The sequence below is a fragment of the Rhinatrema bivittatum genome, chromosome 1 (assembly GCF_901001135.1).
Source record: "Rhinatrema bivittatum chromosome 1, aRhiBiv1.1, whole genome shotgun sequence".
NCBI classification, from domain to species: domain Eukaryota; kingdom Metazoa; phylum Chordata; class Amphibia; order Gymnophiona; family Rhinatrematidae; genus Rhinatrema; species Rhinatrema bivittatum.
In genome coordinates this window covers 126,262,621-126,284,296 of record NC_042615.1, presented here as the reverse complement: position 1 = coordinate 126,284,296, position 21,676 = coordinate 126,262,621, and the positions used below count along the sequence as shown (strand labels likewise).

Sequence of the window (21,676 nt, the reverse complement as noted above, 5' to 3'; positions counted from 1 at the left end):
TTTTAAAATTCAGGAAGTTGGTGAAGGGCTTCTTCTTCTTGCAGACATTTAATTGAAATAAAGCTCTAAAATAAGGCAAATTACTATGTAATTTTGGAGCAGCACTGGTTTTACAGACACCAGGTCATGTTTGACTGTATTTTATTGTATTTTTTATTTGTTTATTCTTCATATTATTTTTTATTGCTTGTATGTTTCATTTTATAGTTAATTTGCCATAAAATACTGTCCTGAACAATTGTTGAGATTTCTACAATAGTTTTTAAGGCAATGTTATATTACATTTCTTTTTATTGGAATTGTCCAGTTGTCCACTATTTTAATTTATGTTTTAGTTTGTTAATTGTTTTTGTGACCAATTTTATGAATATACCAATGGAAACTGCTAAGATATTCTGATTGGTGGTATATAAATATTGAAATAAATAAATAAATATTCATAATGAATATGTATGAGATAGACACTGGAGACCCAGAATATGCAAATTTATCTCATGCATAGTATTTGTAGATATCTTGGGGTCCCCCAGGAAAGGTTTGGGAAGCCCCAAGTATGCTGTCAATACGGACAGTACTGAGAGAATAGAAATTAAAATATTAGAACAAAAAATCAGTGAAAAGAGAATAATTACCTCTTCATCTCCAACTGTAAAATTTTTGTATTGTGCAACGCGGCGTTTTCCTTCAAAATCTGCAAGGTCAATTCTCAGCACATACTCACCTTGAACCAAAAAGAAAGCAAATCCATTAGTTCCAGGTTCCTCCAAAGAACAGAAAATGTCATCCCAATATTTTTTAACAGTGCAAAACCAGCAGTTCACAATGTTACTTTTATCACTGAACTGTTAACAAGGATTGACCCTAACAACTAAGGAATCAATTCATCCAAATCCTTTTTGGTCTCTGGAGGGCCATGAGTAGGAAAATCCTGAAAAACAACTATCAGGAAAGCAGATACTCATAAGATATTCACCAAGAAAAGATGTCTGAAGTGCACAGGAAGAGGCATTACCATAAACACTCCATTGTAACATAATTTATTATTTAATATACCACTATTCGAAACACAGATATCGGATAGGTGTACATATTAAAATGCATCTCCTCCACTTTGTCCATAAACAGTGATTCACTCAAAGACATACACACACGTTTTATTCATTTCCGACAGCTTGCTCTAGCCCAGAGCACAGTTGCAGGCTCACAGCTTCTATCAAACCACTGCTATTCTACCATGATTACCGCACTGTACTACAATCCCTCATACTCTCCAAGTTGGACTACTGTAACTCCCTCCTCCTCGGTCTACCTGCCTCCACCACCAAACCTCTCCAGCTGCTGCAAAACGCAGCAGCCATATCTCTCACAAACACTAACCGTTCATCTCACATCACCCCTATTCTAAAAGAACTCCACTGGCTCCCCATAATGTACAGGTCACAATACAAAATCCTCACCCTCCTGCACAAAACCATCAACAACAGAAAAATCAAATGGTCTAATGACCCTCCCCAACCCCAATATTACCAGAGAAACCTGCGGTCTCAAAACACAGGCCTGCTTGCCATCCCCCACACAAAACTAGCGCACCTTACCTCCACCAGACAATGTACCTTCTCAGTAGCTGGCCCCACCCTCTGGAACAAGCTACCTTCCCAACTCAGACTGGAACCCTCCACCCAATCATTTAAAAAACAATTGAAAACATGGCTATTCCATAAAGCCTACCAACACACAGACTAATCCCCCCTCACCTGACCCCTTCTCTACTGCGTTCTATGTCTTACTCTCTGCCCCCTTGCCCTACCCCCTCCTTGTCTCCATGCATCATTAAGACACCTTAATACCAAGTTAAAATTGGTTACATACTATATTGTATCGGTTATGAGGCACCTTAGCCCAGCAAGATAATTGAATTTTCAATTTCCAGTCCTTAATGTTCATTTTTATAAATGCTTAATGTTAACTCACCAAGGTTTAATGTTACAATGTATAAATGTTTATTGTGATATATGTTTTTAATGTTCACCCATTAAGGTATAATGTTACAATGTATAATGTTACAATGTATAAATGGTATGACACCCTTGTCAAACTATTCCAGCTGTTATAATGTGAACCAATATGATGTACTCCAACGAATGTTGGTACATAAAAGCAAATAAATAAATAATAAAAATAAAATAAAGGAGAGATTTTTGACAACTGTAAAATGCTTCTAAACTTGTGGGAAAATAGGACATTTTCTTATACTCTATCGGATAATGTCACCAGAAAAACTTCAACAGTCCTCCTATTTCTAAACACTGACTACATTTTCCCAAACCAAAACTGCTTTTAAAGAACCAATATAATTTTAACTGCTGGGGATGGCAGCACTCACCTTACCGTAATGGAGGGCAAGGCAAATCTAAATCCAAATGAAAAGTGTGCAATATAAATTAGTCTATTTATCACTGCACAAACTAATGCTGAATGTTTTCAGGAACTTCAGGATAGATATTAAAGAAATGTTTTCGCCTATCAAATATAGATTTCTATTATTTAGGGGGTTTTCCCCCCCTTTTTTCCCATTGAATCCTGTGAAATAGGGCTGTGTAAGTGCATTTTAATATATTTAAATGAGGCAAATGAAGTGTAGACAAGGATTTTTTACTATTTGCCCATAATCTGAGCTGCTTTCATGTCATGAGCATGCTCAGTGGGCTTCCTTTGTCCAGTTCCTGATGGTGGTTATGTCAAGTGCAAGAATATATACTCCAGTAAAAAAAATAGAGTATGTATAGTAAGGTACATGGTTCTAACACTGCATTGGCTATCAGTCAGCTGCTGGTCACTGACATGAGATCCATGTAGGATACTTACAATTCCTAAAGATATTACAATTTATAATTATTTCTGGATGTGTCTGACAATTGAGGCCTCTTTTTTTCTATTGGTGATATTAAGACAGCATCTCTTCATTTTAGAGAAGTGTCATGCATATTGTAATGAAGTTGATAATGTATTATATAATCACATTTATTGCATTTTACTTTTCTTTTGAAAGTGAGGATTGATGTTAGGAGGGATACAAGAACTGCCTTTAACTCCTCTCCTTATCCCCTTGACATTCCCAGTCTTCCCGCCAGTATCCTGGCTGACTAACCACGGCACATGCAATATTCCCCTATGTTTAAACAAACATTTTAATATTCCTGCACTTTCTGCTCAAACAATAAGCCACTGTCTCTGCTTTTTATAAATTAAAACCTTTTTCAATGTCTCGTTGTCTTTGTATTATGCAAAGTACCTACCACTTCTACAAATGAACAATTGTATTGCAGATGAAAGACAAATCCATTCATAAAAACACACACAGACAGGGTTTTGATTTTGCTAGGATTCCATGACTGCTGCAACTCTTGCAGAATCTGCCTCTTGCCATGCAACAAAGGCAAACTGGCCTTCTTGTTTGCTTATGGTCTTGTCCCCTTACACATCAGTGCTGCTCTTTCCTTCACCTCCAGCATTGCTCCTATTCAGATTCTGGCGGGCTCATCTGGTTGAACTGCTCTGTTTATTAGATCCAAGCATTATGGCCCAATGGAAATTCTACAGGCACCTCACAGTTCAGAATTAGTAAACAGACCAGCATGGTGCGGCATAATTGGGGTGGAAGGAGCTGGAGTGTGGTGGGGTGGTGGGGGAAGGAGATGGACAGAGAGGCAGAGGTAGGATAGACAAGGACTGACATGGAGAAGAGAAGATGGAAACGAGGCATGGAGGGTCATACAGCAAGTACACAGTCAAACTGAATTTTCTAAGAAAATTAATAAGCTAATGGAAAATGGATGATGGAAACAACCCAATTACAGCAGGGCGGGAACAAGTTAGCTGTTTAGAAGTCCATATTCAAAAGCATATAGCTGGCTAACTCAGAAATTACACTTAATTCACTCCACCACTGGCAGTGATTTTCACATACAATCAATAAAATTGGACCTAAAAGTCCCGTCATTGCTATGTTAAATCAATAATTAATTTAAACAAAATTTCAAAGACATTTTTTTACCTCACCAGAAACCTCTGGATCTCATATTCTTTGATATCCTTTTTTTTTTTAATGATTTTATATTGAAAAAAGTTTTTTATATTTATGAACATTTTTTTAGAAGGGGTTGTAAGTTTCATATAATTATTAGTGCCCCAGCACTGTGATACTTGTATAATCATCAACTTCCAACCACCTCCATATTTTTCTTAATTTACTGAAGTCCTAAATTCTTTCAAAATGAATTGCATCCACTTTTTTATATATATTTTCTATTTTTAACTATTTTTTGTTGTCTTATTTCACACATTTCAATATAAAACATGAACCCTGCTACAAGTCCCGAATAGTTGTAAACAATCCCAACGTGTCCACATTTCAAACAAACCATCCTTCCTCAGGGGATGTTAGTCTGCATAAATGTATAACGGGTACTCTCCATGCATCTTGTTGATTTCGAGCGTCCTCTCTAGCCGAGTCTTTGTTCTTCAAAAAGACGTCATTCGAAATCAGCTGATCCCTAGCGTAAGACGTATTTTATACGTCATCAGAGCTTCTCTGATCAACCTATCCACTGTCGCACCATTGCTTTTCAACCAGAGACACTCCATTTACTATAACTATTTGCCACAGTGCCATAGTGTTAAGTTAACATAGCGAGATTGAGTTCCTCATTCATCCCATTTGGACAAGAGGTATTTAAGGTGTAAATCCAGAAGGATTCACGATAATTAAGTTTAACATTGTCTCCTCTACGGACTGAAGTGCTAAGCTGTTCTATTATAGTCCACTTCATGTGGGCAAAATCATGCCTACCTCCATTAAATGTTGTACCATCGGTGCGGTCATTCTCGCCGTATTAAAGCGTGATCTATGTTCCCGCAGCCTGACTCTCACCGATTGTGTGGTGCACCCTACATAAATCTTAGGCCATGGACATATTATTGCAGAGATCACATTCATAGAATTGCAATCAGTATTTGCCTTCCTCCAAATTCTGTATCCTGTCACCGGATCAATGGAATGTTCACACCAATTATAATGCCCACACACTGAGTGGCCATGGAATTCCACTGGTTGAGTATGATGTTCCAATTGAGAATGTACCACTTTATCTCTAATATTCATGCCTCTCTTAGTGGCAATCAACGGTAATTTCCTAAAGATCTCATGAAGCACTAGCACATGCCAATGTCTCTTGATTGCAGATGCAATGGTGCCGACAGCAGTGGTTTGTTATAAACCAGACCAACCTAGACTCTTCTCTCCTCGGTTTATATTGGAGCAATTGCTGTCTGTCAGTACAGTGCTAGGGCACTAATAATTGTATGAAACATACAACCCCTTCTAAAAAAATTTCATAAATATAAAAAACATTTTTCAATATAAAATAAAAATAAAAAAAAGATATCAAAGAATATGAGAACCAGATGTTTCTGGTGAGGTAAAAAAATGTCTTTGAAATTGTGTTTAAATTAATTATTGATTTAGCATAGCAGTGACTGGACTTTTAGGTCCAATTTGATTGATTGTAACTCAGAAATTTGCCACCTAAATTAATATTTGGGCACATATCCAGCTGAGAGAGAGAGAGAGAGAGAGAGAGAGAGAGAGAAAGAGCACCTTACTATAGTGCCTATGCCCTACATAGGTATTTTAACCCCTATGGGAGGGCCACCTACTAACTCGGGGTGGGGATTAGGTATGAGCGTCGGGGGTTGGGGGCCACTTTCGCATTCCACATGAGACCTACGGACAGAACAGTGGTCTCTAGTGCAGATTTGCTGGCTGTTGGAGTGAGGACGCTCACTCCAAGAAGTGGTTTGGGCAACGTTCTCTCTACCTAGCTTGATGGACACTCTACCTGGGCAACAACATGCTAGGTGGAGAGAATGTTGGCCAAATCTCCGCTTGGAGTGAGCGTCCTCACTCCGACGGCCAGCAAATCTGCACTAGAGACCACTGTTCAGTCCGTAGGTCTCATGTGGAATGCGAAAGTGGCCCCCAACCCCCGACGCTCATACCTAATCCCCACCCCGAGTTAGTAGGTGGCCCTCCCATAGGGGTTAAAATACCTATGTAGGGCATAGGCACTATAGTAAGTCTCTCTCTCTCTCTCTCTCTCTCTCTCTCTCTCTCTCTCTCTCTCTCTCTCTCTCTCTCTCTCTCTCTCTCTCTCTCTCTCTCCCCTGAAACAGGATGTCTGGGACTATCGTGGATGGCGGTAATCCTTTTCAGGCCCGTCACGCAGTCCATAACGCGAGGTTGGAGTTGTAGTTATTAGCCGCGCTAACACTGCGGCCGTTTCGCCACACAGGTTCCTGCTTTACATATGCTCCGCCCCAACTCTGCCCCCTGGATACCAAATGACTAAATCGCGTTAACAGCTGTTAACGCGATTTGCGAATTTATCGCACACGGTAAAGTGCTTGGAAAATGAGGCCCTAAGTTAACTGGCTAACTCCAATATTCAGAGTTAGCCAGACGACTTAGCTGGTTAAGTCTGGTTGGGGTGAAAAGCTACCTTAAAGTTAACTGGCTGTAGTTAGCCAGCTAACTTTAAGATAGCCAGCTATATTCCATAGTGTGGCTGCACTATTGAATATACCTCCAAAGTTATCTGATAATTTATCCAATTAACTTTGCTATCTAGACTGTGTCTGAATATGGAGCATATACGTTATCCAACATGACCATGTATTTCTAGCTCGGGTAGACGGTAATGATAGGACCACTAGTCCAGTGACATTTTGTTTTTTTTTAAAACACCTGAGGCTTGGTACTTAACTGGCTAAATTCATTTTAATATAGCTGGTTAAGGCTAAAGTTATCTGGCCACATAGGGTTGGAAAACTTGAAATCTAGTCAGCATTATTCAAAAGATATCTGGTTAGGTCTAAAGTTATCCAGATACAAGTAGCCAGATAACTAATCAGGGATGTTTATCCTAATGAAAATCCAGGCCAAGTTATGGGACTAAATGTAGTAGGATAACTTGTCTGCTTGCTGGTTTTCTGAATATTGACCTCACATTGCCTTCCTATAGTCACTGAGACTCATCGGTGCCTTGTCCAATGGGTGCATAGTGGGGCCCTGCAGTGCGTGCAGGGTTTAACTTTGGTTGAGCCTACAGAGCAGAGATGATGGCGAAAGAGGCCAGAGTGAGATGTAGCCTAATAGTGGGGGGTACTAAGGCACCCAGTAGGAGACTGTTATGTAATGAGTCGCAGGGGATGAGGGCTTTAGTATATTATATCTCTCCATCAGAAGTTTCCAGCATGGCATGGAGTAGAATAGCCTAGTGGTTAGAGCAGCACGCCGAGAACTAGGGAAGCTAGGGTTTAAATCTTGCTGATGCTCCTTGTGACCTTGGACAAGTCATTTCATGTTCCCTTGCCTCAGGCACAAACTTTAAGGCCTGATTTACTAAGGCTTTTCTCCCATTCTGTGCCTATGGTGGAAAAATGCTTGGTAAATAAGGTTCTCAGATTGTAAGCCCTCTAGGCACAGAACATAGCTATCATACCTGAATTTAACTTGCCTTGAGCTGTCAGTGAAAAGGTGTGCTAAATATATCTTCGGAGGGGTCCTCAATGTGTCTTTGATGAGCTATAATTCTATATATAAGAAACCCTGACTGCATATCCTAGGGAGATGGGGGGGGGCCACAGTTGGTTCTAGCTGTGGAGCAGGCCGTCCCTTTTTTCATGTCTGTGAGGAAGAGGGCCCAATGTAGCCTAACACACCACTTACAAAGTGCGCCATCAAGAGTGAAAGTTTCCACAGATAATTTGAGAAGGTAGCCTAGCCCTGGTCAGAAGTGCTACATCATTTAAAAATAAATCTCTAAGGTCCAAACATCCTGCACATGCTTTTGCCAGCTCATGAATGTGCCAAACACATATGTAACCTTCCCCGCTCCCCTCCTCCACTCCTCATCTTTGTTTCATGCAGACGTCTTCCCATGGCTGACAGAGCTGGTTTGCGCTATTCTGTTGAATTATTTTGTTAGGCATGTAAGAAATGTTCTGAAATAAACAATTTAACAAAAGAAAGAAAAAAGCATTTAAGAAATTGAGTTGGACCTTCCCCAAACAAATGGCAGAAATGTTATGCTTGATGTTACTATTTTTTTTTCTGTAACTGTTTCCAAAACTGGTGCCTTTTCTCCTATAGATTCTAAGGGCACACAAATCATTAAAAAAAAAATAGTACGTTTTTTAAAGTGCTATGAAGAACTGAAATAGCTAAGCCAATATTTGTTAAATTTTACATTCTGGCTCCAAGCACCTTCCCTGCAAGAGTGTAAAAGCCCTGTTTGGGAATGGAAAATTATACCCGAAGAGAGCTGTGCGACCTTTGAAGCTCATGGCCGCCATCTTCTCTGATTAACTTTTTAATGGGCCCCATAAAAAGTACCACGATCCCTGAAGAATCCAACTATTGAACTGGAGTGCTGAAATAGACTGGAGGCAAATGTCTATGCAATTTCCCCGGATGACTTACCTTGTGTTGTAAGGTAGTGAACATTTTCATTTCCAAGCCAATATTCACCTTTTGCTGAATTAAAATCTCCAAAACCTTGTTTATAGTCATCCCAGACCCTAAAAGTAATCAAAAGGGAGTGGTTCAGAAACAGAAGTAAATGGATAAAAAGCAAGCACTTGTCCAGAAAGAACTGTCTTTCAAAGCAATGTTTCTCATAGCATCATTTCAGTTCTAAATGAGATTCAAAGAAAAAGTCAACAGGCTGAATATCAAAGTGGAACTGATAGCTGGATTATTCTAAATAGCAAATTGCAGAACTGATTAGCTGCATGGTTTGCTTTTTCAACCTTACAAGGTTTTCATTCATTGTTCTATACATTTCAAGGGCAATTTTAAGGGTTATTTACGTAGGTAGAAATGCAATTTACTTACATAAATCAAATTCCTAAAACAAAATCACCTTCCCCCAATGTGGCTAAAAGTAAGCATGTTGCTTAACAACACCTGTACTTTTAGTCAAATTTACAGGCGGCAATCCCAGGAGTATGTTTCGGTTCGCAAATCTATGCACATATTTTTGCAGCAAAATTCTACCCACCCATAAAGCAGATGCAAGTGTCTGCAGGCACTTTGCAAGCATCAAAGCAAAAGTAACTTGGGGCAAAGTCCATAGGTAAAATGTATCCACTGACTTCCCAAAATGGACAAACTGAAAATTGCTTTTCAATTTCTTGAGGGAGATTTTTTCTTTTCATTATGGCCAAATATAAGCAATATACAATTAATACTGAAAACTCCCTCAAACCACCTTTAGGGACCGGCCATAAATATCTAATCCAGTCCTCCTTAAGGATCAGCCCTACAAGGAATTCTGGGTGAAAGTAGGATCCCCTCAGGGTTAGGCAGGCCTCGGTGGGGGCAGGCAGGAACCCACACTGTGAGAAGACCTGCTGTGTTTAATGTCGCTGTACTACCTGAGCTTTAAGGTGAACTACAAAATTTTGCTTGTTTTTTTTTTTTGCTTTCACTGTAAACAAAATTGCACAAAAGGAAACAGTCAGACTCTGCCTCCTTATTTCTCCTAGCGTTTCCCAAGCCACTATCACCTATGTTACCACAGTCATAAGTAGTAGACACTTAAATCCTAATATTCAAAGATTTAGGCACTTACTTTGAGAGTTAGGAGCCTAGACTGCCTGCTTCAAAATTTTCCTAGGCTGAGCAGCTAAATTTAGGTGCCTCAAAAACAGGAATGGCCAAGAGCAGGGACAGGTTGGATGGAGGAAGTTAGAAGCTTAGCGGTGATTTTCATCGCTAGGTTCCTAACTTGAGTGGACAAATTTAGGTACCAGAACAGGCCTAAATCTGGCTGCTTGTAATTTCAGTTTCTGGCATTACAAAAATGTATGTGCAGGGGGGATCTTCTATCCTCCCCAATCCCCGCCATGGCACCTACTTGCCTCCAATAATTAAAAAATGTAAGCAAGAGAGCTGGCAGCCCGCCCTCCCACAACATCCCCCCGCCTAACCTCCCACTGGCATCCCCTGGCACTCCTATCTTCCCCAAGCTGCATCAGAAGGAGAAGACGGTCTTACTTCATCCCAGGTTGGATGAATACTAAATACAGGAGTTTGGGTTTTTTTTCAAAATCATTTTTATTTTGATAATGACATCTAAGATACATAAACAGCATATCAATATTACCTGTTTTACTGTATTTGTTTTTGTTTATATTGTGGAAATGCAGTTTTGACAGCTCCTGGCACTTATGTATTCATTTGTTCACTGCACTTAATGAAGAGAACAATTCCTGTTCAGAATGCAATTCTGAATGGAGACTGATCTCTATATTAGAATGTAGAAATACAGAAAGATGAGAGCAAATAAAAACCATAGCCTGCCCATTCACATCATCTGCTCAGCTCTACAACCCTACCACTCCTTCAGACCCTGTGCTTGTTCTATGCTTTCTTAAATTCAGATACTGCCCTTGTCTCCACTACATCCACTGAGTGGTTGTTCCATGATCTACCACCACCACCTTTTCTATAAAGAAATCTTTCCTTATATTACTCTTGGAATCTACCTCTTTAACCCTCATCCCATAGTCCCTTGTTCCAGAGCCTCCTTTCCATTGAAAGAAGCCCACCTCCTATGCGTTGACACCTTGAATTTATTTAAACATCTTTATTATATTTCCCTTATCCTACCTTTTCTCTAGGGTATACATGTTTAGTTGGCAGAGCTGGCAGTGAGTAAACAGTATCGGGGTTCAGGTTAAAGTCAGGGCAGGCAGGAGCAGACAATATTCAGGTCCATGCCAAGGTTAGAGCAGGCAGAGAGCAATCAATATCCGGGTCCATGCTGGGATCAGGGCAGGCGGTAATCCAGAAGAGAAGTCAATATCTGAAGCAGCGGCCAAAACCAGGATTCAGGCCAAGACAAGACACTGAGGACCAGGACAAGGCAGGGCGAACAGGGGAAGACAAGAGAAGCACGGCAAGGGCAAGAATAAGGCAAGGCAAGAAAGCAGAACAATGAAGCAAGGCACAAAGAGGAGCAACACACACTTCAAGGCAGGAAGACCTGTTGCTAAGGTGCCGGTCTGTTGTCTTGCAGGCGTTTAAATAGGTCTAGTGTGTGATGTCATCAGGACGTGCCATGGGGATTTTCCCACCAAGGGCCCTTTTACCAACAGCAGTGTGCACACGCCTAGGAAGAGACAGAGGATTGGGTACGTCATGGCATTGTCCTTGCCACGAGAGATCCTGGTGACATCTTGGCCTTGGCAGCGCTTGAGGTAGGTGCAGCTGGCTGTGGAACTTTCCTGCGTCCGGCCAAAACATTACAATAATAAAATCTTTAAAAAATATATCCAAATCAGGAAGCCTGCGAAGGAATTGGTTGGACTGTTAGATAATTGAGGGGTTAAAGGGACCTTTAGGGTAGATAAGGCCATCACAGAAAGACTAAATGAATTCTTTGCTTCGGTATTTACTAATAAGGATGTTGAGGAGATAACTGTTCCAAAGATGGTATTCAAGGGTAGTAATTCAGATGGACGATGAACCGAGAAGATGCAGTAGGCCAGAGTGACAAACTGAAGAGTAGCAAATCACCTGGACAAGATGGTATGCACCCCAGGGATCTGAAGGAACTAAAAAATGAAATTTCAGACCTATTACTAGTAATTTATAACCTATCATTAAAATTGTCGATTGTACCTGAAGACTAAGAACATAAGAACATAAGAAAATGCCATACTGGGTCAGACCAAGGGTCCATCAAGCCCAGCATCCTGCTTCTAACAGTGGCCAATCCAGGCCACAAGAACCTGGCAAGTACCCAAAACTAAGTCTATTCCATGTTACCATTTCTAACCAGTCCTAACCTCTTTAGTCTTTCCTCATAGGGGAGCTGTTCCATTCCCCTTATCATTTTGGTAGCCCTTCTCTGTACCTAGAAGGTGGTCAAAGTAACCCTGATATTTAAAAAGGTTTCCAGGTGAGCCTGACTTCAGTGCCAGGAAAAAATTGTGGAAACTATTCTATATAACAAAATCACAGAACATATGGATAGACATGGTTTAACTAAATGAATACGTCGAAGACAATAATATTTTACACCCAAACCAAAAAGGCTTTAGGAAAGTTCATAGTACTGAAACCCTCCTTCTTTCATCCTTCGATTCCATAATTAGAGGCTTCGATTCCAACATAGATTAAATTCTCATACTCCGACATCTCTGCTGCTTTCGATACCCTAAACCATGAAATTCTTTGCAATAATCTTCAAAACATTGGTATTACTGGTAAAGTCCTCGATTGGTTGAGATCCTTTCTACATCACTGCCCACAACAAATCAATCTCAAACAATTCTGCTCTGACCTATATTACACTGATTCTGGAGTACCACAAGTATCCGCCCTCTCCACTATCCTGTTTAATATATATCTTCTCCCACCATGTCAACTTCTATCAAGTCTCAACATAAACTACAAAATCTACTCAGATGACATTCAATTCATCCTCCCTTATGACTCATCATGGAAACACACCTTCTCATTAGCCACAAACTACCTACAAACAATAAATACTTGGCTAATACACAGTCGTCTCACCCTCAGAGCAGAAAAAACTGAAATCATACACCTGTCCACTATTCCAAACTCTACACATGCACCTCCCGCTGAACTTGTCTTTAACAAATGTCATATACCCATACGCAGTCATGCTCACAACATAGGTGTTCACATTAATTCCAAGCTATCCCTGTCCACAAATATTGCATCTATTACAAAATCATCATTTTACAAAATTCACTTACTCAAGAACCTCAAACCACTACTATTTCCAGCTGACTTTCGATATGTGCTTCAGTCTCTTATCCTGAGAAGCCTCGACTATTGTAATTCATTATACACAGGCCTCCCTGACTATGCCTACAACCTCTTCAACTAATTAAAAACTGTGCTGCTAGACTGCTTACCCACATACCCCGTAGAAACCACATAACCCCCATCCTCATGCAACTTCACTGGCTACCCATTCACCAGCGAATCCAATATAAAATTTTAATGATAATCCATATTTTGTTAAACAGTACTTCATCTATGTGGTTATGCTCCACTCTCCGAATTTATCAACCGCCTCATCATCTACACTCTGCCTCCTTCAAATTTCCACAGTAAAAACTGCCAGACTGAATTTAACACGCAGCCGTGCTTTCTCAGTCGCCGGACCAAAAATATGGAACTCCCTACCCAATCACATTTACTCTTACGCCCGTAGGTTGCAGACGGCTGCAACTGCTGTTGCTCACCTCTTGCCTCACTTCACTGACACCATTGGGAAGACTTGCGGCCTCCGCCAGCTATCGCCGACCTGCTTCTGGGTCAGTCTTAAGGACGTCATGGCGAGAACCTCGGGGGCGTTCCCCCCGGATGACGTCATTCTCCATGGACTCTTAAGCCAGCTGGCCCTGTCTGCCTATGACTTGGCAATGGGTTCCCTCATTGCTGAATCCGCATCACTCACTACGGACTTCCCGTTCCAGCTCCTGCTTCCTCGGCGTGAGACATCCCGGGTACCTGCTCCTCGGGGGCCCTATCCTCATTGTTATGGTTCAGCGGTGTTTGGGTGGATCCTTGGGTACTGTGGCAGATAACCACGCCTACAGGGAGGAGCCCCATGAGGAGCCACAGTACTAGGCTAGACTCAGAACACACAAATACAGTTAGTTCTTTATTATACAGCTTGAAGAGTACCACCAGAAGTGGCAGTAGTGAGGTAGTCTGGTAGTTGCAGTCTCAGGGACCTCGGCAGAGGGAGCCCTTCTCACCCCGTTGGTATTGGAAGGTTACGAAGCAGGTTTCCCAGCAAGGAAGTACTGTGGATGAGATAGACTGAGAGTTAGAGTACTCACTAGGTGTTTGCTGTAAGTATGCGATTCCACCAGGTTGTAGAAGAAGGTACAGGCACCGAGGCAGGGAGAGCAGGCCCTCGAGGAGCGAGTACCTGTTCCCTGTAAGGCACCTGAAATAAAGCAGAGGGCCCCGAGGAGCGGGTAACCAGGTTAGCAGTTACCGCGAAGGGCAGAGAGAGAGCTTCCAGCGGCAGCACAGAAGCGGCAGAGTAGCGTTGACAGGAACGAATATGAGTCCCGATTCAAGTCAATTCAAGTCCTTGCTAACTCAACAAGCTAGCAAATTAGAAGAGATTATATACCCGGATAGCATGACGTCAGCAAGGGGGAACGCCCCCGAGGTTCGCACCAAGGTTGGATTAAAGAAGTGGGTGACACACGCGCACCCTAATAGGTACCTGGGAGGAGCATGGCGGGAAGCTGCACCATAGCCATTCTGGGATGCCAGAGAGGTTGGCTTGTAGGTGCAGCAGTAGCCATCTTTCCTAGGTAAGCGGGAGGAGCCGTGAATAAGATGAGTCAAACGAGGCAAAGCCGTTTAGCACCGATGGACACAACAGTACACACCTTCAAAGGGCATCTACGCTGTTTCCTACCAGGTCTTGGTTTCTGAGGATGCAATCAATGGAAGTCTTGTAGCATCTCTTTATCCAGTATATTAGCCAATGGAGTCCAACAGTTTTCTTCAGGTCCATAGCCTTCCCATGATAAGAGGTATTCCCATACTCTGCCTCTTTTTCTCACATCTAGAATAGCGTCTACTTTGTATTCAATGTCTTCTTCTGCATCTATAGGTGTAGCTTCTGGAGTCTTGTTGGAGAACTCACTAAGGATCAATGACTTCAATAGTGAGACGAGGAATGCACTGTGGATCTTCAATGTAGGTGGTAGCTTCAGACTATAGGTGTGATTGCCTAATCGTCGGAGAATGGGAAATGGTCCAATGAAGCGTGGAGTGAAGCGAGCTGAAGGTAGTTTAAGTCTCAAATGCTTAATGGATAGCCAGACTTTGTCACCAGGCTGGAAATCTGGAGCTTTGCAGTGGTGAGCATTGTATCCTATTTTAGCTTGAAGTCCTGCTTTAAGAAGCATCTCTTTCGTCTGAGTCCAAAGTTGTTGAATATCTTTGACAGTAGACAAGCTGCCGGGAACAACACTAATAATGGAAGTGGCAGTGGTAGTTGTCTGTAAACCACTTTGAATGGTGTTGATCCAGTGGATGTTGCTGGATGAGAATTGATGGCAAATTCATCCAGGGCAACAGTTCACTCCAATCATTCTGGCGAGTGTTCACGTAGGTACGAATGAACTGCTTGAGTGACCTGTTCATTCTTCTGTTTGCCCATTAGATTGTGGATGGTATGCTGAGGTGAAGTCGAGAGAAGTATCAAACTTCTTACAATTGAGCTGTCAATTGAGCTCCTCGATCCGTTTTCGGACCGCTGAGGAATGATTGTGACACAAAAAAATGCCAGTTTGTTTGCCAATTTGGGAATGATTTTTAAGAAGGCTCTACATCGAAGGATTCAGAAGACTTGACCCCTGAAGCAGGACCTGGATGGTCCAAAACGTGATCATGTCGGGACTCTATCTCCTATCCCGGTTTGAGCTAAGTACTGCAATTAATTGCATATGATTTTTTGCCATACAAAACCTTTTTGTGGCTTTGTTTGAATTCACAGACTTATCTTCCCGTGGCAATATATTTTTTGAAAAATCTCAATATTATTAATAAAGCAATGTGACCTCTCCTATATTGGGTCTGATTGTTATACAGATCCAGTTGGTTGTGGTCCTACATAATTTTTTCATACTAACTGCACTTATGTATATGGCGTGTTAAAATTTGGAAAAATTTACCTGGAAACTTTGCTAGATTGTTTTGTACTTGTACTTCCGGTTTCTGGATAGTTGGGCTTATTGTTTGTGACCAGCCAACAACACAGAATCTCTTCAGTCCAAGATATGAAAGTATACCTAACGTTTGTCCCAGATTTGCTTATATCCCTTCAAATCCCTTCAAATTTTTCCTCATCAAATAGGTTAACTTCTCAACTCGAGCTACTTCAAAGAGCTGTGTCTGCCAATAATTACAGGGGGAATACCTTTCCAAAGTGTGGCTATTATATAAGAAGCTATAAGTGATTAACACATTGAAATCGTTGTTTCAGTGTGCTGCGGCAGTCAAAAAAGCAAACAGAATGTTGGGAAGTATTAGAAAGGGAATGGTGAATAAAACAGAAAATGTCATAATGCCTCTGTATCACTCCATGGTGAGACCGCACCTTGAATACTGTGTACAATTCTGGTCACCGCATCTCAAAAAAGATGGAGAAGGTAAAGAGAAGGGCGACCAAAATGATAAGGGGAAAGGAACAGCTCCCCTATGAAGAGAGACTAAAGAGGTTAGGACTTTTCAGCTTGGAGAGGAGACGGCTGAGAGGGGATATGATAGAGGTGTTTAAAATCATGAGAGGTCTAGAACGGGTAGATGTGAATTGGTTATTTACTCTTTCAGATAATAGAAGGACTAGGGGGCACTCCATGAAGTTAGCATGTGGCACACTAAAACTAATCGGAGAAAGTTCTTTTTCATTCAACGCACAATTAAACTTTGGAATTTGTTGCCAGAGGATGTGGTTAGTGCAGTTGGTATAGCTGTGTTTAAAAAAGGATTGGATAAGTTCTTGGAGGAGAAGTCCATTACCTGCTATTAATTAAGTTGACCTAGAAAATAGCCACTGCTATTACTAGCAACGGTAACATGAAATAGACTTAGTTTTTGGGTAGTTGCCAGGGTCTTGTGACTTGGTTTGGCCTATGCTGAAAGCAGGATGCTGGGCTTGATGGACCCTTGGTCTGACCTAGTATGGCATGTTCTTATGTTCTTAAGAATGTGACTGTAATATAACAAGTTTCAAGAAGTATTTGGGAATCAATTTTCTATTATTAACCAATGCATTCAGATCCCCCCAGTGGCCTAGCAAACCTAAGACCGGACTTGGATCTACCCTAAAACTGACTACTGCCATTACAATCTAAAAAATTGTGCTCCAGAAATCTGATATCTTGGGTCAGGTCCCCACATATAAATGTGTGAGCCCCAATGACCACATTCTCCCGAAACGAGGGGCTGGATCAGCTATCTATGTTAGAGAAGAAAGTGGGGAATTGGTAGGTATGAGGCAGCCGCTGATACATTAGGTTCCTCCGTCTACAGCAAATTGTTATTGGACATTTCTTCCACTTTCGATACTGCTTCACATGAATTTCTTCTTCACAGATTGTTCTTATGTTATAGGACAGAAAGTCATGCAATGGTTCAGGTCATTCTTTTCAAGTTATGCTTGGGTAATATGTTTCAAGCTGGGATACTTTGGTTTGTGGTACACCACAGGGTTCTGTCCTATCAGCTAGTTTGTTTAACCTCTACCTGCAGTCTTTAGGATTTCTGATTTCTGCCTTTGATATAAAATATCAAATTTATGCCTACAATGTGCAGCTTATTGGAATGGCTCATCCTGATTTGCCATCTTTTCTTGCTCATTTAGCATCTTGCATTAAATCTGTTACCTCATGGATGTCAGAAAATATGCTAATGCTTAGTATGCAAAGGACTGAGATGTGCTGGCTCAAATATTCTGTCCTATTTCCTACATATCAGTTTCAACTTGAAGGAGTTTTGATCCCCTTTTCTGAAAAAGTACGGAACCTTGGAATTATTGTTGTACGCTCCCAGATTAATGCTGTGCTTAAAAATACTTTTTATAAAATGAGGTTGATCTGCTGGGTTAGGAGATTTTAGGATTATTGTGCAGTCACTTGCTCTTGGCTCACTATATTATGTTGGCTTGCCAAAAAATTGGTTAAATGTACTACAGGCTGTACAGAACTCTGTGGCACATTTAATAATAGGTTAATCCTTTACAAGATCATGTGTCAACCAAACTTCAGGAGCTTCTTTGGCTGCCCATGGTCTTTAGACTTAAGTTTCAGCTAAAGGCCTTTGTATTCAAAGTGTTACATGAAGATCTGCCCAGCTGTTTAACTTAATTTCTAAATAAGCACTCACAGCACAAACATTATTTGTCAGTCCTGAGTGTAAGGTAAGTCCACCTCAAAGAGTTGAGAAGCACAATGCTTTCTGTTATTGTTCCAACTTAATGGAATTTACTCCCAGATTATGTGCAGGAAGTTTCAAAGTACATAGATTTTAGGAAGCAAGTCAAAGCTGATAATTTCACACAGGCTTTTAACATACTTATCTAATGTGTACTTTAGTTGTTTTAAATGTATCTGTCATCTTTTAACTTTTAAACCTGATTTAATGTGGTTTTTTTATGTCTTTGTTGTTTTTGTTACTTGATATACTATTTTGTAGTTACTTTATGCTACTTACTATAAGTAATGAGTCTGCTACCTACCCAGAACAAGATGTATCTGATGTTGCAGGCTATAAGCATTTTAAAATAAATAAATAATATATGGCTTGCCCACCCGAAAGCCAGCCCCGTTCAAGGATGAGATGTTTCTAGGCTTCTTTCCCAAGGGAAGGAAAGCTTATGAGATCACAGTCTCTTTCTGTGTATGTGTAGTCCCTCTAATAACTTTTTACGCCATTGAATTGCTAGTTCTAGAGAAGTGAGTGGTTAAAAGTGTGCCATACAACTACTAACAGTTTCAGTTTACAACAGAAGGCCTGGGAATTGAGCAGCTAAATGGAGATGAAATTTAAGGTAGCAAGGGAAAAGTGATGCACATAAAGATAAAGCTGAGGAGTAGCCTAGTGGTTAGAGCAATTTATTGAGAACCAGGGAAGCCAAAGTTTGAATCCTACTTCCCCAGTGCTCCATGTGAACTTGGGTAAGTCACTTCACCCTCCCTTGTCTCAAGGACAGCTTAGATTATAAATCCTCTTAGGCAGGGAAATAACTACAGCACCTGAATTGTAATTCACTTTGAGTTTAGATTTGGAAAAGGTGAGTAATTAAATCTAAGCCTTTATTGAAAATCTTCTGAAAGTTTTATTTCAGGGCATTTCTTTATCCTTGGATCTGGCTATTGAAAGGGCCCACCGTACACCTGGTTTCTCCCTTGTGCAAGGAAACAGACTTTGCACCGTCCCTAGCGTGATGACCCCCTGGTCAGCCACTAGATGGCCCTTGATCCTTGCCCAGTGATTTTCCAGCTTAGAGGAAGACCTCAGCCTCTCCTCTGAGGCTGGCTGTGATTGGAAGTCCCAGTTCTACTTGGGGGGCTAGGAATAGGAATGGTGTGGTCATTTTGGTTTAGATTTTCAGGAGTAAGGAGTTGAGTTTGAATATTCCTTGCTGGGTTGGGCCTACTCGCTCAATTTAAGGCCAGATTTTAAAACCCTGGCCGCATAAATCCCGGAGTTTATGCGCATGGCCAGGCCTTACGCGCGCCGGGCCTATTTTCAAATGGGCCAGGCCACGCGCATAAATCCAGGGTCGTGTATAAGTGCCAGGGCTTTAAAAGGGGGGCGGTCCGAGGGCAGGGCGGAGCGGGGCTAGAGGCGCCTGGTACAGCAGCCATTTGCTGCTGTGCTGGGGGACTGCCGCCACCAGAGTGCTGGCACACACAACTTGCTCCTGCTCCTTTGCAGGAGCAAAAGGTAAAATAAAAAAAATAGGGGTAGCTAGGATAGGGATAGTGGGAGGGTAGGATAAGGGAAGGGGAAGGGAGGTTAGGGTAGAGGATTGGGAAGTTCCCTCCCAGTCCGCTCCTTAATTGGAGCAGAATGGGAGGGAACTGGGGAAGGCCCTGATGCATTGCCATGCAAATTTGCAAAATTATATCCCTCCCTTGCGTGCACCAACCTTGAATTTTATAACATGCACGCGCCAGTGTGCGCATGTTATAAAATCACGCGTTCATGTGTGCACGCTGGGTAGCACGTGTACATGGACATGCACACTTATTTTTTTAAAATCTACCCCTTAGTGTATAATCCTTTTAGATGCAATTCCTTGTCAGTGTACTCCCTGGCTGTGAAGGGCTACCTCCCTTTTTGGAAGATAGAATTTATTACACTTTTTGGATACTTTGGTGTCTGGATCGGAACCTTGAATCTTTATAGTGAAGGTTATTCCATGGATCCTGAAGACAAGGACTGGAGACTGTGGAGATTTAAAGAAATTTCCTCTAATTTTGTTCCACAATAAAAAATAGAAAAAAATTGTGGCAGTACAATGTTACTACTTTTATCTTAAGCAATGTAATATATTACATTGGAAAAGATCACACTTCAAACAGATTCGCTGATCAGAAGCAGCATGGGAGCCACCGAGAGAGGGTGAGTAACATTCTCACTCACGGTAGGAATCTGTTCTGGCCATTAGCGGGGGTGGGATGGGGGAGACCAGGGTGGGGAAGGGATGTGCTTGTTTTGCGGCTGCTAAGCCCATAGGACCGTTTATGTTTAAGGGGGAAGGACAGGGGCAAGGCTTACAACTGGGCTGCAGGTTCTTAGAATTATTATTTTTTTGGGTGACACTGACAGTTGCTTAATCGTATATCTTTGAAGATATCCGGTTAATAGAAAGTTATCTGGCTACACAAGGCTGGAAAAGTTGAAAATTTAACCGGCTAAATTCAATCATAACCTGTTAGGTTTTCAAGTTATCTGGCTGCAGGAGGCCAGATAACTTTAAGCAAGTATATTCAGCAGAACTGTTTGATGAAAGTCAAATGCCACTTGTTAATAAGGCTATTTTTCTAACTAGATCTTTAAGAAAAACAGGAGAAAATCACTTGGAAACCTTGGAAAATCTGATCCAATTTATTAAAAGCTCTGATATTGAAATATTAGATAGAGATTCCTTATTAGTCTCCTTCATTTCTGAGGAGGATGTTAGTAAGGTAATGCGTAATTATTTCCTAAATATGGGTTTAGAATTTATGGCCAAGCAGTAAAGATCTTCCCAGATTTATCATGGCCGACCCAGGTCAGAAGAAGGGAATTTCTGAGCTTTAGGCCTCAAGTTTTGGCATTAGAATATACATTTATCCTAAAATATCCATGTCACTGTTTATTAGGTCATAAAGACGAGAAATTTGTGTTTTTAGCTGTAGAACAACTTAAGTCCTTTTTGTATGCCAGAAGTGTGACTAATTCCATCGCAGTAGGCCAATTAGTCTGTTTGTGAAAATACTGACAACACACTAGGCCAGTTATTCTTGAACGATTAGTATAAATTTGTACTCCTTTGTATTCCAGGCTAGGAGTCCCAAACTAGTCTTTCTTCGAATATAAGTACATGTATAATTATACTGTTTGTTTGAATTTATTAATTTCCTCTATTTTTTTTTGTATGATACATGTCTTATTTTCCTGGAAAGGTATGTGAATAATACTTTGTGAGAAAAGCAATAAAATATGAATTTAAAAAAAAAAAGTATATTCAGCAGGACATTTATCCTACTGAATATACAGGTCAAATTATCTGGCTAATGTTAGTCAGATAACTTGTCCACTAAATGGACTACTGAATATTGGCCTCTATATTAATTGACACTATATTAATTGTAATTACTACTTCAAATTCAGTCAAATTATTGTTTAAAACAAGAAACATTAAGTCAAACATTTAAAATTAAAAGATACTTCCCAACATAAGTGATAAGAAAAGATAAACTTCCAGAAGTGAATAATATAGTACATACAATATATGGTTTCTTATCTAGATTTTATTCTGACTTAAACACA

The 21,676-nt window shown here is 40.9% G+C and overlaps 1 protein-coding gene across 1 annotated transcript in view; it reads right to left on the bottom strand.

Annotated features, from left to right (window-relative positions):
* Nucleotides 1-21,676, bottom strand: part of FGL1 (fibrinogen like 1) — a 120,846-nt gene that overhangs the window by 10,335 nt on the left and 88,835 nt on the right. The window contains exons 5-6 of the mRNA XM_029587035.1: nucleotides 8,540-8,637; nucleotides 633-721 (exon numbers count right to left, since the gene is read on the bottom strand). Of these exons, the coding sequence (XP_029442895.1) occupies nucleotides 633-721; nucleotides 8,540-8,637 (187 nt within the window). The remainder of the gene's footprint in view (nucleotides 1-632; nucleotides 722-8,539; nucleotides 8,638-21,676) is intronic.